The 15,335-nt window shown below is 43.7% G+C and overlaps 1 protein-coding gene across 3 annotated transcripts in view; it reads left to right on the top strand.

The window, feature by feature from the left end:
* Positions 1 to 13,476, top strand: part of ttyh3b (tweety family member 3b) — a 31,427-nt gene extending 17,951 nt beyond the window's left edge. Inside the window, exons 4-15 of one of the 3 annotated variants that reach the window (XM_085784384.1) lie at positions 2,057 to 2,168; positions 2,652 to 2,872; positions 3,475 to 3,570; positions 3,717 to 3,789; positions 3,955 to 4,030; positions 5,495 to 5,550; positions 5,707 to 5,799; positions 6,026 to 6,118; positions 6,758 to 6,894; positions 8,841 to 9,014; positions 11,160 to 11,235; positions 13,208 to 13,475. In XM_085784384.1, coding sequence (XP_085640510.1) covers positions 2,057 to 2,168; positions 2,652 to 2,872; positions 3,475 to 3,570; positions 3,717 to 3,789; positions 3,955 to 4,030; positions 5,495 to 5,550; positions 5,707 to 5,799; positions 6,026 to 6,118; positions 6,758 to 6,894; positions 8,841 to 9,014; positions 11,160 to 11,235; positions 13,208 to 13,342 — 1,342 coding nt within the window. In that variant the 3' untranslated portion in view covers positions 13,343 to 13,475. Of the gene's footprint in view, positions 1 to 2,056; positions 2,169 to 2,651; positions 2,873 to 3,474; positions 3,571 to 3,716; positions 3,790 to 3,954; positions 4,031 to 5,494; positions 5,551 to 5,706; positions 5,800 to 6,025; positions 6,119 to 6,757; positions 6,895 to 8,840; positions 9,015 to 11,159; positions 11,236 to 13,207 lie in introns of all 3 variants that reach the window. The other 2 variants (XM_085784392.1, XM_085784400.1) reach the window with 2 other exon arrangements.
* The last annotated feature ends 1,859 nt before the right edge of the window (positions 13,477 to 15,335 follow it).

Genomic DNA, 15,335 nt, shown 5'->3' on the forward strand with positions numbered 1-15,335 from the left:
GTTTTCCCAAGGTTCACAAACTTAGAAATAGAAATCTGAATTCAGCATATGGACAGAACCAGTATCTGCCACCAGGGTTGCATTTTTATCATTATAGTGATGGTGAAACTGGATTTAACCTGATGATTATTCCACCTTCCATCCTGGTTCATTTCGCAATGGTAGTGTTGATAATAGTATAATGTGTATTAGTTGCGAAATGACTGAGATCTGGTGCTAATAAAGTGTCATAATGTGCACTGGCACAGATTGGTTTAGTGTCTTTCTAAAAATAATCCTTCGTTGCCACCCTCTTCTTATATTGCTTTATATTTCTCAGAGTAACTGTGTGTGTTTGAAGCCTCACTTTGTGTACTCAGGTTATAGACTATTACTATCCTATAAAATATTCATGTGTATTTTTTATTCATTTTGGATTCAGGTGAATCCCATTTTGTTTGGCCTTGAACTCGTCATGAACCCAATTGTGACTGAGCTCAACATTTACTGTGTCATCGACTGAGCCCAGTTCAATGTAGTTTGGTCATTTAAGTGCAGCAAATCTCTACCATGTCACTGGGTTTCAGATGGAAATGGACTGAATCTGTGGCTGTGCCCTGTCTCTCTGAGTGAACGTCATTCAGAACAGGTTGCTGTTTCTCAGGGGCAAAGTTGTGTCCCACTAATGTATCTGTGTGTGTGTGTGTGTGTGTGTGTGTTTGTGGAGGCTTTTTTTTTTGTCAGAGCTGAGCTGGTCAGTGTTGGCTGTCAATTTGGCTTCTGAACTTGTGCCTGGCCGCAGCTCCTTGCTCGTGTCTCATATCCGAAGCTGTTGGTTAATAAAGTTATGAAACCTCTCGACAGGAGCAGCAGGTATTAAAACAGAGAGGAGGAGGAGAGGAGAGGATGAAGTGGGAGTGGGAATGTGTGGTTGAAGAGAGGAGAGGAGGATGAGTAAGACAGAGAGGAGATGATTTCCTGTTTTAAAACTGAGATGACATGGAGGATGGAGTAAAATGGTGGGAGGCACAGGGATGGGATGGGATGGATGGGGGAGAGGCACAGATGAAAGAGAGCAGCATGTTTACATCACATCACCGTACGTATGCAGCTCTCATCTTTATTCTGTTTCTCTTATCACGCCTGTTTCTCTCTGTATTTATTGTTGTGTGTTGCGCGCTCACATAAAGTCCATCGTAAAGCACTGAGACATGATGTGTGATTACATACACCACACGCACACACACACACACACACAGCATTTTGTGTAACACGGGGCTACTCAAGATCTAATGGGCCAGAATGAATTGCTTTAACAATGGCCATAAATTTCCCCTCCACAAATCTGCCCAGTGTTAGTTTGCAAGCAGGCAGAAGACATTGTGAATGCAGGGAGTACAGTCACACACACACATGCACACATACTGTACACAAAGGGGAGGAGGGAGGGAGGGGAGTGAGTGGGGGTAAAAGCCTTGTGCGGAGGAGGAGGGGTGTGTAGGGGGCAAATGGTTAGATGTGGAAAATGAGAGTGTGAAAAAGATTTGGTGCAGTGGTGGTGGTGCTTGTGAGGGGGTTTTTCAGGGGGTGGGGGGGTTGGGTGGGGGTGGGCGAGTGGTTAGTTTGCAGTGTGAACATGGTGAACAGAGGAAAACTCGGGTTTGGAAGAAAGAGAGTTGGGGCCAGGACCCTAAGATATTGTAGCATGTGTCATGTGTGAATGTGGGGGCAGAGCTGCAGAAGGACCATATTATGTGCGGTCTGGTGACCCAATTATTGTGTAGACTCAGTGTGTGTGTGTGTGTGTGTGTGTGTGTGTGTGAGAATCATTCCTGGTAGTCCTGTGCTCGCCGGAGGCCCGAGGGTGACACCAAAGAGCTCAGTGCTGCCTGTTGCTGGTTCACAAAGTAACTACACTCGAAATGAACTTGTTTTTGCAGTTTTGGTGTGTGTGTGAGTGTGCGTATGTGTGTGTGGGGGGGACATGGTTCACCCACATTGATGAAGTCGATGCCATCCAATGGTTGAATTAGTCATTGTGTTAACATTTGGCACTTCCTGTTTTTCTGCCCCCCAGCGCTGGCATCGCTGTAGGATTCTACGGAAACGGGGAGTCGAGTGATGGAGCCAGTCGTTTGGCATACTCTCTGCGCCATGCCAACCGCACCGTCTCTGGGGTGGAGAAACTGGTCAGTAAATGTTGGAGATGTACTTCCGATACCATTATTTCCCTTTCGATACCGATTCCTATGCTTGTGCTGTAGGTATCGGCCGATACCGAGTACCGAGTACATACTAGTGTGTTTTATACTGTGTGTTTAGTACATACTACTACGCCTGCATGGATGTGATATGATTATTATTGTTGTATGGTGTGGTTCAGGGTAAACCCTTTGTAAAACACAAATGAATACAACAATAGAAAGATATTTAACTTTCTTTATTGTCTGACAGTCAGACACAACTGAAAAACAATATAAATATTGAGGAATAAATAACTGGTATCGGATCGGTGCCTGGACTCCAGTACTCACTGATACCGATGCCGGCAATTTCAGGGGTATCTGGTAAATACTGGTATCGGAATCGGTGCAGATATCTACTGTGTTGTTTGACCTCTTCAGTATTATCTCAAAATGTGACTGACATTTCTTTGTTTCCGTGGGGCCCAGGTGTCTGACAGCGCCCTCGCCTTAAACCAGACCGTGGAGGAGAGCCTGGTCCAGTTGGAGACGGCCTTCCAGGAGCAGACGGACTACGTGTCCATCGTCCAAAAGCTGCAGGGACAGCTGGACGAGCTGGTCAGGCTGATGGTCGACGTCCCCTTCTGGTCCAACACTGATATTTCCCTGGAGGATTTGGCCCGCAAGACGGAGGCCTTTGACTTTTACAGGTCAGTACCAACGAGCATTGGTACATGTTTTGTGCATTTCACTTGTCAACCAACCCGTGGTTTTAAAACTGAAACAGTAGAAACATTTGATCATTGATCATCTAGTGCAGGGGTGTCAAACTGATTTTAGTTCAGGGGCCTTATGCACACCTACGGAGGCAGACAGGTGTGTCGGAGAGAACTACCAGAACGGCCAACAAACTGAAACAGAGGAAGCTCCCGCACACTGTCTTGACTTGCATATGATGTTTAATGAAAGAACAACGTTTCGGTCGCTGGGACCTTCATCAGGTTATGTGAAGGTTACAGTTCAGGGGCCACAAACAGCGCAATTTGATCTCAAGTGGGCCGGACCAGTGAAATAATAGCATGATAACCTGTAAATAAAAAGAACTTTACATGATTAAGATGTTTACAGTTAGTGAACTCTCCTTCTACAAAACATATCATGAACAACCTGAACTTTCGTGATAAAAATAGGTGCCATTTCAACATTATTATGCCTCTTCTCTCTTCTATGTAATTTTCACGCTTGTAAAATTCATCCTGAGGTGTGACACCCCCTGATGTAACGTATCCTCTGTTTGTATATGTGTTTCCAGGTGGTTGGGATATCTGGGCCTGCTGCTGTTTGATGTGCTCATCTGTCTGCTGGTGCTCTTCGGACTGATACGCAACTCTAGAGGAACTCTGATTGGGTACGTTACCTCCCATCATACCCCAAGAGTTGCTCCTATTGGTCGTGTAAAATCTTGAGGGGACTCTGAGTGTGTGTGTGTGTGTGTCTGTCTACTGTGCGGCCAAACCTTGGTTTTAAAAATATGCATTTGTTTTTGTCCTTCAGAGTGTGTCTGCTCGGGGTTCTGACTCTGATAATCAGCTGGGGGTCTCTCGGCATGGAGCTGGCTGTCGCTGCTGTAAGTGTAACCATGGCAACATCGCTCGAGCTCTCCGGCTCCGCAGTGATGTAATCTCTCTCTCTTTCTCTCTGCCCGCTGCTCGAGCGAGTGTGTTTTCAGAGACGATGTTACTGTAGCCTGATGTGTCATGCATGTGTGTGTGTTGCTTTTGCCCACTTACAGTCGGCCAGTGATTTCTGTGTTTCCCCGGATACCTACATCACCAGGGTAACCAAGGAGAACGCTGTCATCAACCAAGGTACATATGAAACACTGCATGGTTCCTGCCCATTTATTCGCCATGTAAAAAAAAAACAAAGCAGCGTCTACCCACAGCTCCTTAAATATGACTTTTTGTTGTGGGCAGTTCAAACAAAGACTCATTTTCTTTTCTCCAGACTGATTTATTTTTAACCAGTCTCATTTATGTTTGCAAGAGGAGAACAAAACATTGTATAAATTGTGAATAGCATCCTCACTTCAGGGATGGAGGGAGCCTGGTCACTATAGAGATGCTCCGGGTTGACAAACAAGCAGAAACATCCAGAATAGACTCCACTTCCACACTGTGACAGTTGAATCTCACCCTGACATGTTGCTTCTATTTAAAGAAACCAGTGTGTGTGTGCGTGTGTGTGTTTATATATGTGTGTGTGTGTGAGTGAGTGTATCCAAGGGGATTGTGTTTGATTGACACTCTTGTATCTAAAAGCTCTTACTCTCTCTCTGCTGACTGCAATGCATCAGCAAACCCCTGCACACTCCCTGCTCTCTCTTTCCTCCTGCTCGTCCCAGATGTAAAAAAAAAAAAAAGATTCACAGAACATTTTTGCTTTTTTTTTTTTCCACTGTGGATCATTATCTGATTTGTTCTCCCTCTTCATCCTTTTATATCCTACTTTACTTCTCAATTGCTCCCATTCTTCCTCTCCCTCCCTCACTTTTCCTCTTTGCACTCATCTAATGAGTTCTATTGTCTGTCGGTTGTTTCCGCTCTGGCTGTCGAGCTGCTGTAGAGCACAGATGTTGCCTTCCTAACACATATAAAAATACATACACACACAATTTTGCTATCACACTTATTTATTTATTTAAAGGTTTAATAATCAGGGACAATGCACATTAATAAAACATTGTAACAAATGTAAACATGCCAGAATTAGCCAAAAGGCTATTGTACATCTGCTGTCCCTGGACTGATGTTGAGTAGTCACCCTAAAAGAGAATAAAATGATTTAGTTATAGACATACAAATAATACATTAAAGCATTAGACGGCTTAATCTGAATAAAGATTAAAAGGCAGAAAACTATGCAAAAGTCCATACATACACACACAAGCTAACTTATATATATAGACAACAGCCAATTGCTACAGACAAAACAGAAGCAACATAAAGCAGCAACACCAACATCAACACAAATTAATTACACAAGACATAATAACAAACTTGCAGGTCACAGCCAAGCAGAACATAAACACTAAACACATTAAAAGCCATGCACAAAAAGCAACAGTAATACTAGACAATGAATAAACTGACAGACAACATGACGGATGGCACCGACAGGCAGAGCAGCAAATGTGGGGAAAAATTAAGCACTAAAATGTAATGTTGACAGCTTTGACCACTAATTAACCACTTTCTTAAAAAGCATAGTTTGCTTGCTGCTTATCTTTTCACTAAACTATTTTGAACTGTGTGTATTGTTTGTATATGCAGATATCCTGCAGTATTACCTGAGGTGCAGCCCTGGCCAGATTAACCCCTTCCAGCAGGTAATGTGTTTGATTTCTTGCTTTTAAACTGCAGCATGTATTTTCCCTTTTGGTCCTTTTTATCCAGGTGATTGAGCTGCTGCGACGCAATAACCAACAGATACATTTGTTTGTGCTTTGGTTTTGTGCGTGGTGCGCCTGTGTGTGTTTTTGTAGAGGCTGTCAGGGAGTCACAAAGCATTGGTGGAGATGCAGGATGATGTGGCAGAGCTACTGAGATCAGCAACACGTGATTATGCCAACACCAAGGTGCGTGCACTTGTGTGTGTGTGTGTGTGTGTGCAATGATCTGTACTGTAGGTCTTTATTTCCATGCATGAGTGGTCGCGCGTTAAGCCGGAGCGGGATGAAAGTGGCATTTACACAAGTGTCGGTACACATGTATTTATTTATCTCTGTGTGTGTGTACATACATGAAGGTGTGTGTGTGTCTGTATTTGAGGCTGATTGTGTAACCTTTGCTGTGTGTTTGCAGGGGAGTCTCGAGCAAATCCAGTCTGTGCTGAATTCCACGGAGGTCGGTCTTCACCAGCTGACGGCTCTGGTCGACTGTCGCAGCCTCCACATGGTGAGTCACTCTGTTTGTTGTGTTTGTGGAGACGAGAGAGAGAAGACCTCACATCATCCCAAGGTCTTCTCTTCTCTTCTCTTCTCTTCTCTTATTCTCTTTTCTTGTTCTCTTCTTCATCTCCTCTCCTCTTTTTCACTTTCTTTCTCTTCCTCTTCTCTTTTCTTGTTCTGTTCTTTGTCTCCTCTTTTTCACCTTCTTTCTCTTCCTCTTCTCTTCCCTTCTTCTCTTCTTTGTCTCCTCTCCTCTTTTTCACCTTTTCTCTTTCTTTCTCTTCTCTTCTCTTCTCTTCTCTTCTCTTCTCTTCCCTTCTTCTCCTCTTCTCTTCTTTGTCTCCTCTCCTCTTTTTCACCTTTTCTCTTTCTTTCTCTCTAATTCTCTTCTCTTCTCTTCTTCTCTTTTCTTGTTCTCTTTTTTGTCTCCTCTCCTCATTTTCACATTTTCTCTTTCTTTCTCTTCCTCTTCTCTCATCTCTTCTTCTCTTTTCTTGTTCTCTTCTTTGTCTCATCTCCTCTTTTTCGCTTTTTCCTCTTTCTTCCTCTTCTCTTCTCTTCTCTTCTCTTCTCTTCTCTTCTCTTCTCTTCTCTTCTCTTCTCTTTTTCATTTGTTTTCTTTCTTCCTCCCCTCTTCTCTTCGTAGGACTACGTTCAGGCGTTAACCGGCCTGTGCTACGACGGCGTCGAGGGTCTCATCTACCTGGTTCTCTTCTCCTTTGTCACCGCTCTGATGTTCTCCTCCATTGTGTGCAGCGTGCCACACACCTGGCCTGGCAAGAGGTAACACACACACACACATACACACACTCATACACACACAAACACACACACAATCAGTCTCTCTCATTGACACAAACAAGCCACACACCAGCCTCTCTGTTAATCTGTACACTAACAGCTAACATGTTACTAGCTCTAACTTCCTAATTGTCGTATGAATTCAGCTGATGGATTTGAAAACATTAGAGAAACATAAATAATCTCCTCGGTGCCCATGCATGTCACACTTTGAGTGTATATTTACCTCCTGAGCTGTCGTATCCTTCTGTGCGTCTTCCTGCTTGTCTTTGCATCCATCGAAGTTCTCTCTGCAAGTCTTTTTCTTGTTTACTTTACTGTTTGCCATTAGCTCCGCCAGTCTGGCTGATTTGTTTGTTTCTATGTTTGTACATCTCTCATTTTATTTTCTCCACCGTGGACTCGGAGCGCCACTGTTGTGTTAGATTGTGTATCACTACGTTTTTTTTTTTTTTCCTATGCCCCACTTCCTCCTTCTGTTCCTTCCCTTCCTCCTCTCTCCCTGTCCTGATTTGGAAATGCTTTGGGCTTCAGCGAATGATGATGGATATTGGTGAAACCTTTGACGACCCTTTGGTCCAATTACCGGCCCTTTTCTTTTTAAAAAATACCCATACAAGCAAATAACTCTGTGGTAAACTCAGCGCCAACAGCTTTATAGACTAATACATCAAACCATACGTGACGGTTTTCACTCTGGTGAATGATTTGAATTCTGAATCACAGCTGTGCCATATCAGTGGTGTTTTGTGCTTGTTGGTGGGAGTGTATTACCAGCAATGCTACCGTATGGCTCGGTGGGTATTAAACAAACAAAAAAAACCAAACGAATAATGTCCTTTAATAACCGCTCACCGGATTGGTTGCTGACTGTGCCGCAGCTGCCGAGTCTTTTCTGATGGGCTGCACAGTTCAACTCCATTTTGGGTGAAAGAGCGAAACGCCTCCATCTGGTGGTCGACCAGTGTGGTAACATCTCCTCAACCTTTTGTCTGTGTATGTTTCAACACAGGGCCCAGCCTTTGGTAGCAGTACGTGGGCAGTTGGTATATAGACAACAAAACAGTAGAGTTCACATATACATGTTATGATCTGTTTTGTGATCAATCACCACAATCAATCAAACTCAGTACAAATCTGTAGCCAGAGATCCAACTTCCAAATCAGCACATATCTTATCTGATGCCTCATTCTGTTACGTTGCTGGCCGTTTATTTATTTATTCTTTTTTTTTTTTACATTTTTGACCATTTTATGTCTGAAAATGGTTTTGCCCAAACCAGCCATATTATCTCCTTTTTCCCCCCCCCGACGTTTTTTGCTTTAATTTCCATGTAGCACTCCGAGATGCATGAATTTTTTAATTTTTTTTCTCTAAATCAACCAGACAATGGATTCTTGACATTTGACACTGTTGAGCTAAATTGAAAATTTGGCAGTAAATACCAGGAATCCTCCTCTGTGTCACTGGAGGACGACTGCATGGAGAAAATGACTGCATGTTTCTGCGCATTACAAGAACTTTCCAAAAAAAAAAGGGGGGGGGGGGGTTTCTATTTTCATACAGTTTAATATTATACAGCAACAATAAAAAAAAAGCTGAGTTGTGCATTATTAATCAGAGACCCTACTGTACTTGTTGTGGACCTGTTGTGTAGATAAATGCTGCCCCTGTTCCTTTTCTTCTTGTTCAGCTGCTTTTGGCGGCTGGCGGCCGTCTTAACCAGGTCTTTTGTATCAGGGGACTCCTCCTCCTCCTCGTAGTACCAGAACGCCTCCCCCCCTCTCCTAACCTCCTCTTCAACCACTTGTTTACACTCTGTTGTCTCTCTCGGATCTCCCTCCCCTCTACCTCCCCCCTCCCCCCCTCCTTACCCTCCTCCTGTCCATCACGCCCTCTCGTGCCCTGCCCTTACCCTGAATTGAAGGACGGATGAGGAAGACGGAGAGGACGAGTCGGGCGCCTCACGGGGCGGTGTGCACGATAACCTGTACCGCGTTCACATGCCCAGTCTCTACAGTTGTGGCTCCAGCTACGGCAGCGAAGCTAGCCTGCCCGCTACAGCCCACACTGTCAGCAATGCCCCCGTCACTGAATACATGTGAGTTAGCAGCACCCACCGCTAGCTAGAGGCTAGCAGGTCAACACACTGCCTGCCGTAGGTAGCTGATGCTTGCCCCCCTGTGACCCAGACTAGCAGCATAGTAACGCTCACTGCCTGTGAATATGACCAGTTACAACAGCTACTTTATGCTATGTACGGCTCTCGCATGTCCTTTGTGACACTCTGTCAGCTACATTTGTCACTCTAGTTACAACCCTTCACTAGCTTCCCCTTAACGGGATAGTTCAACATTTTGGCAAATTCGCGTATTACCATAATCCCTATAGTCATAGCAGTAGGTCCATCACCTTTAATTATCGGTGCATGTTGTTTTGAGATCGGCGGGGCAGAGACGTGAGCTGCTCAGTGAACACAATGGAGGTGAACGGTACAGGTCCCCTGTCCCTCATCAAACTCATCAAATACACAATCCAACAACTCCAAAACGCTCTGGTGGACAAGTTGTAACCTGCACATTCACCACACTATGAGATAATCACGTAACATTATGAAACAGAGTTGTTTTTCGAGGCAAATTATTTAAAAAACGCAATAGTTCCAAGTATTTGCTTAGTGTGTCGTAATGTTACATAATTATACATGATTATTTCATAGCGTGGTGAATGTGCAGGTCACAACTTGTCCACCAGAGTGTTTTGGAGTTGTTGGATTGTGTATTTGATGAGTTTGATGAGGGACAGGGGACCTGTACCGTTCACCTCCATTGTGTTCACTGAGCAGCTCACGTCTCTGCCCCGCCGATCTCAAAACAACATGCGCCGATAATTAAAGGTAATGAACCTACCGCTATGACTATAGGGATTATAGTAATAGGCGAATTTGCCAAAATGTTGAACTGTCCCTTTGAGTAGATAATTAGTTGCTTGCTACATCAGCCAGCCTGCCTGTTTCAGTCCACAGTGTTAGCAAAAAATCAGATATTAAACAGTTAATTCAAATTCTGCACTTGCCGCAGCACAAGTTAATAATTTCACCCTGCTTGCTACGTGTTACAGTTTGCCACAAGACAACTGCAACTGCTTGCCCTGAATACAACCACACAAAAAAAAACACAGAAGAGAAAGAAGCATCTCTAGTCTGCCACTGCTTGCCTCTGTTTTTAGCTTTGTGCTGATAAAGGACAACTTGCTTTTTGCTGCAAAGCAAAGAAATGTAACTTCAAGAATGAGAAAGTTAAAAAGTTAGATCAGTTCATTTGTGTCTGTTCTGAAAAGCATGTGTTACTTTGAGATTCTGGTCATTGTCGTTCATGTTTTGGGACTTGAACAAATCCTGTATATTTACAGTCAGAATACTGGTGGTGACTATACTCCAACAGATACCACAGGGTTGTAGCAGGATTCATTTCCCACCACAGTCAGCTCTCAGCAGCAAGACAATCAGCTGGACCAGATTCATATAATCCAAGAAAATCAGTTCAGTAACTCACATAGACATATAATGAATGTGTGTTGACCTGTGTGTGTTTATGCCCAAGACACCTAGATAAAAATATCTTTGTGTGGAAAGACTGGACTATTTTAGCAACTGTTTTATGTGCTCCAACTTTGTTTTAATACAATGAACCTTATCTGTTCAGACATTTATAATATCTATTTGCACAGGACAGTTGCACTGTCACATATAAAATAGTCGGTTTAATTTGTCTTATGAGACACCTTTGAAGCTTCATAATATTATTTTATATTTAAAACTTTTCTTCTTGAAACTGTTAATAGTTGAAAAGTGATCAACATATCCTTTTATAAACAATGTGTGCTATGGCCGGCAGCCTGCAGGTCCCCACACTGATAAAAGCAGGATTTTCTTGAGCGTGTCCCATTGTGAGACTTAATGTTTTTCTTTTTTTTCCTGCATTGTTAAGAAAGAATGTAAACTATGTTGGACTGTGGCAGAGGTGTTTAACCCCTGGCTCTATACACGCTACCAGGCTTTTGGTCCCTGACGTGTAATTTACTACTTGAGGCCATTTGTTGTCAGAGGCCATTTGTCTCACAGAAGGTCATAAAGTTTGAACTCCTCCTGAGCAGACCACAGATCAGCAGCAGCTCACTCAGCTGAGCGACCAGCCAGCGGCAGGGTGACCACATGCAGTATGTAACCTCTGATTCTATAACGCAGGAGCCAGAACGCAAACTTTCAGAACCCTCGGTGTGAGAACACCCCCCTGATTGGCAGGGAGTCCCCTCCACCCTCTGTAAGTGCACACTTTCTAGATCACACTCTCCCTCCCACTATCTTCCAATACCCACAAGTGCTGCTGGGAAAAAAATAAATACTCCAAACTGCAGAAAAAACCCACAGATTTTGTAAAATTTCAGAATGTAAACGAAAAAACACCGTGTTGATGGATGTACTTTTTATTTATGATGTATTGTTGAGTGCATGCTAGTGTGGATATTGGAAGGTAGTCCCCTCTCCCCACACCACTGCAAGTGTCCTCTGTGCTAAAAACTAGTCCGTGATCATGGATCGCCTTCATGAAGGTCATTTTGGCAGCCTGGGATTACCTGGAAGTTTTTTATTTTATCTTCTTATTATTATTATAAAAGAAGCCTGTTGTTACTGTAGCTGGATGTTCTGCACTTGCATCGAAAGAGAAGCTCGACTCTTTTGATTCGAAGTGTAATTGTTGGCTCGGTCTAATACACGATAAGTCACAAAAGTTGTTCTCTATTTCTGATGTAAAAAGGTCTGGTTGGTTTCACAGTGAAGCGTGAGAGAGGACTTGCAGATCGATCATCTAAATATCTGGTGCTGTTCAAATGTTTGACGCTTTTTTTTTTCCTTCAATATGAAACAAACCCACCACCACCAGGGGCATGTGTGTTCAGTATGTGACTGTTTTAAAAAATACAAACAGGTTGATTATTCTGGCTTTCACTTTTGGTGCTGAGCCTGTTAGTTGTGGATGTTGTTCCATGCTCTATCAAACAAACACATTTTGTTTTTGTTATTTTGGGGGGGGGCAACAGAACAGAAGTGTGGACCGACTAAATTTAATCAACAAAACGTAGTAATAACAATAATAAAAATAATTCAGAACACCTGCACACCTTTTTAGGATTCCTCGTGACCTGCAGTGAAGCTGAACAAGGTTTTTTTTGTAACAGTTCAGTTCAGTTCAGCCCCACCACCTCTGAGTAAACTCGAGCCCAAGCCTCTAAAGTCCCCGCTCCCCCTCCCTCCACTCCCCCCTACCCCCACCCCCCCATCCCTTGTCCCCCACAGTGTGTCTATGTGTGCATTCTCTGGTCGAGGTGTGTGCGTTGTTGTGTGTGTGTCCTCTGTTTCTGTGCCCCCCCCTCCACCCTTCACCATTTTAACAGTCACAGGAGCACACGTTTCCCACCTCCACCGCTGAACCGTAGCAGCCACCAACAAACGGCCCACAATGCATCACTCCGTCCTGTCCCGTCCTGTGCAGAGCTGCTCTCCTGGTGTCTGCGGTGTGACGTGGGAACAACAACAAACCCCCCAGCAGAGGCCGGCTCCATGAGAGAGAGAAGCACTAACTCATACCAGGCTAACCTAACTACATCAGAACTAGAGCACTAACTACAAACCACTGACAAAAAAAAATCAATCAATCAATCAACCACATCTGCTAATAATCTATTGACAATAATAACATCATCCAGACGTAATCAGCTGCTATAATAATATAACTAAGTGACTGTTGTGATCAAACTCCCCCGGCTGTCCAAATGACTGGTCAGAGTACTTCTGCTGTACCTGTGTGTTCGTGTTGTCACCCCACATATCTATCTATCTATCTATCTATCTATCTATCTATCTATCTATCTATCTATCTATCTATCTATCTATCTATCTATCTATCTATCTATCTATCTATCTATCTATCTATCTATCTATCTCGAAACCATTCATATCTGTTGATCTACTGCACATAATTTAACTGTGACACTTATTTCTATGATGCTTCTTTTAATTTTCAGTGTTAAAAAGAGTTCAAGATCATAATCTGTGCATGTTTTTCTTCTCCTTGTCTTTTTTTGTCCTTTTTGTCTCTCTCTCTTTCTTTCTTTCCCATTGTCTCCTGCTCTTATCTCAAATTCTCACTCTGCTTGTGCCCCCTCCCCTCCCCACATGCTCATCTCTCTCTCTCTCTCTCTCCGTCCTCTGTCACCGTCTTCCCGTCTCTCCAGTACACCTCCAGTATGAGAGCCAAGTACCTGGCCACCAACCGACCGGACCAGAACCGACGCTCCGTTCCCAACGACCAACTGGACCCGGCCAGCCGGCCTCACCCCACCGCCCGACCACAGTCCTCAGTCCACTAGAGAAACCAGACACCACACCGGTCCACACAACAACAACCCCCCCACATACACATACACATACACATACACACACACCCAGTACTGCCTGAATCCAGTTCTCACAGCCAACAGCAGCAGAGCTCCACCAAAGCCGGGCGCTCTGAGCACCGACAGGACCCCACAGTTGGTTTGAGGTCCAACGAATTTCATCAGAAACAACGACAACAACAGCAACGACAACAGCAACACCAGGCCAGAACTCATCAACCAAGCACCTCAGTACAGGAACTGCACTTTGAAGGTTCAACTCCTCTCCTCTACTCCTCACCACAGTCAGAGCCCATCCTTCCTTGAAACAGCACCACTTCTACCAACAACGCCGCTGTGACGGACCAGCCCAACATACAAGTACCCACAATGCACAGCAGCTAAAGCCGTGGCTCCGGCCTCCACAGATTCTCCTTCCTCTTCTTCTGTCAAAGTATCTCCACTGGGATCTGTACACTGTCCTCCAGTGGAGACAGCTACGCCACTCTCGCCACTCAAACCCTCGACCCCCCCCCCCCCGGACACCTTTACATTCAGATCACACACTCGCAGTTAGACAAGCACAGACACACACACATACACATACATACACCTATATACACACACTGTACAGAGCTGTAAATAGTGAACATGTGCTTTGTTCTGATTTCATGAAAAAGTCGACTGTTGAATCATTACTGGTAATGTGGTGTGATGCGTGTTTATCATGGAAATTTTTGCTGTATCTCTCATGCACACACACACACACACATACAGATACACACACACACACACACACACACACACACACACACACACACACACACAAATAGGTTGATAGTCTTAACTGAACACTCATCTGTATAGATAATAAGCCAGTGAATCAGAAAGCCATGTTTAGATAGAAACTCTAGCACATCCACATTTCTCTCTTTAGCTTAACTTTGTCGTCTAACCAAGACTTGAATCGTGAACTCGAGGGGAAAACAAACGGCGTCCGTCCACGTCGTTCTCTACTCGTACTTGTTTACGTGCACAAACACTGTGCGCGTCGTCAGTTTTAATGCATTCTTGAATATGAGCCAGGAATCCGGTTGTGGAATAACTTGCATCGAAAGCCTTTTGGGAAATGGAGCGAGAGACAAGACAAAGGGGACATAAGACGGCTCAACCTGTGCCAAAAAACTATATGATAACAATGAGGGATGCCTGATTCTGTCTTCTTCTCCTACTGCCTCCACAAGTCTCAAACACAGGAGGGGGAAGAAACCTTCTCTGGGATGTTTTTCCCTGTGGCTGTAAATAAAATTTAAAAAAAAGGGAACAGGACAAGACTTTTGAAAAGACAAGACAATTGTGACTTACCGTACACATTTGCCAGGTGCTACAGTACGAAATCCAGTCGAGGTCCCGGGAGACGATCAGCACTGAGAAGGGACGGAAACATGTTTTGTTACTATGATGTTTTGTTTTCATTCAGGGATGTGATCAAGAATATAAAAAAACACACAAAAAAAGAGGAAGAAGAGCGGCTTTTCATCATTTACTGAATGGTTGTGTCGCAGAAACCTGAAAAAAAATCATGTCCCTGATAAATAATGTTACATAAGTGTTTCAGAATAAAGAACCGTGGGTGTTTTTTTTTTTTTTTTTTTATGTTTTATTATAATAAGCTGACATTCGGGATGTAATACTGTGACCAACTGTAGTATTCTGTTTCCTCTGTATTGTCAACTCTTTCTTCCTGTGCTTTTATTTTGGTAACTGGTGACCTTGGATCGACCTCCATTCACCAGGAGTACGTTTTTTTTTTTCTCCTTTTTTTTTTTACCCACAAGCACAAATTCTCTTCAAGGTGACTTTGTGAGATGGAGAAGTAAAAACGCACTGCCTGAAACACTGCCAGTGGTTTTTCCCCTCCCGCTCTTAAAAACTCTGTGTACAGTGTATAAAACCTGTAGTCGTGAAACCTGTGTGTGTGACATCA

This window comes from Trachurus japonicus, chromosome 1 (assembly GCF_045865225.1).
Source record: "Trachurus japonicus isolate A0001 chromosome 1, Traja_1.0".
Classification (NCBI taxonomy): domain Eukaryota; kingdom Metazoa; phylum Chordata; class Actinopteri; order Carangiformes; family Carangidae; genus Trachurus; species Trachurus japonicus.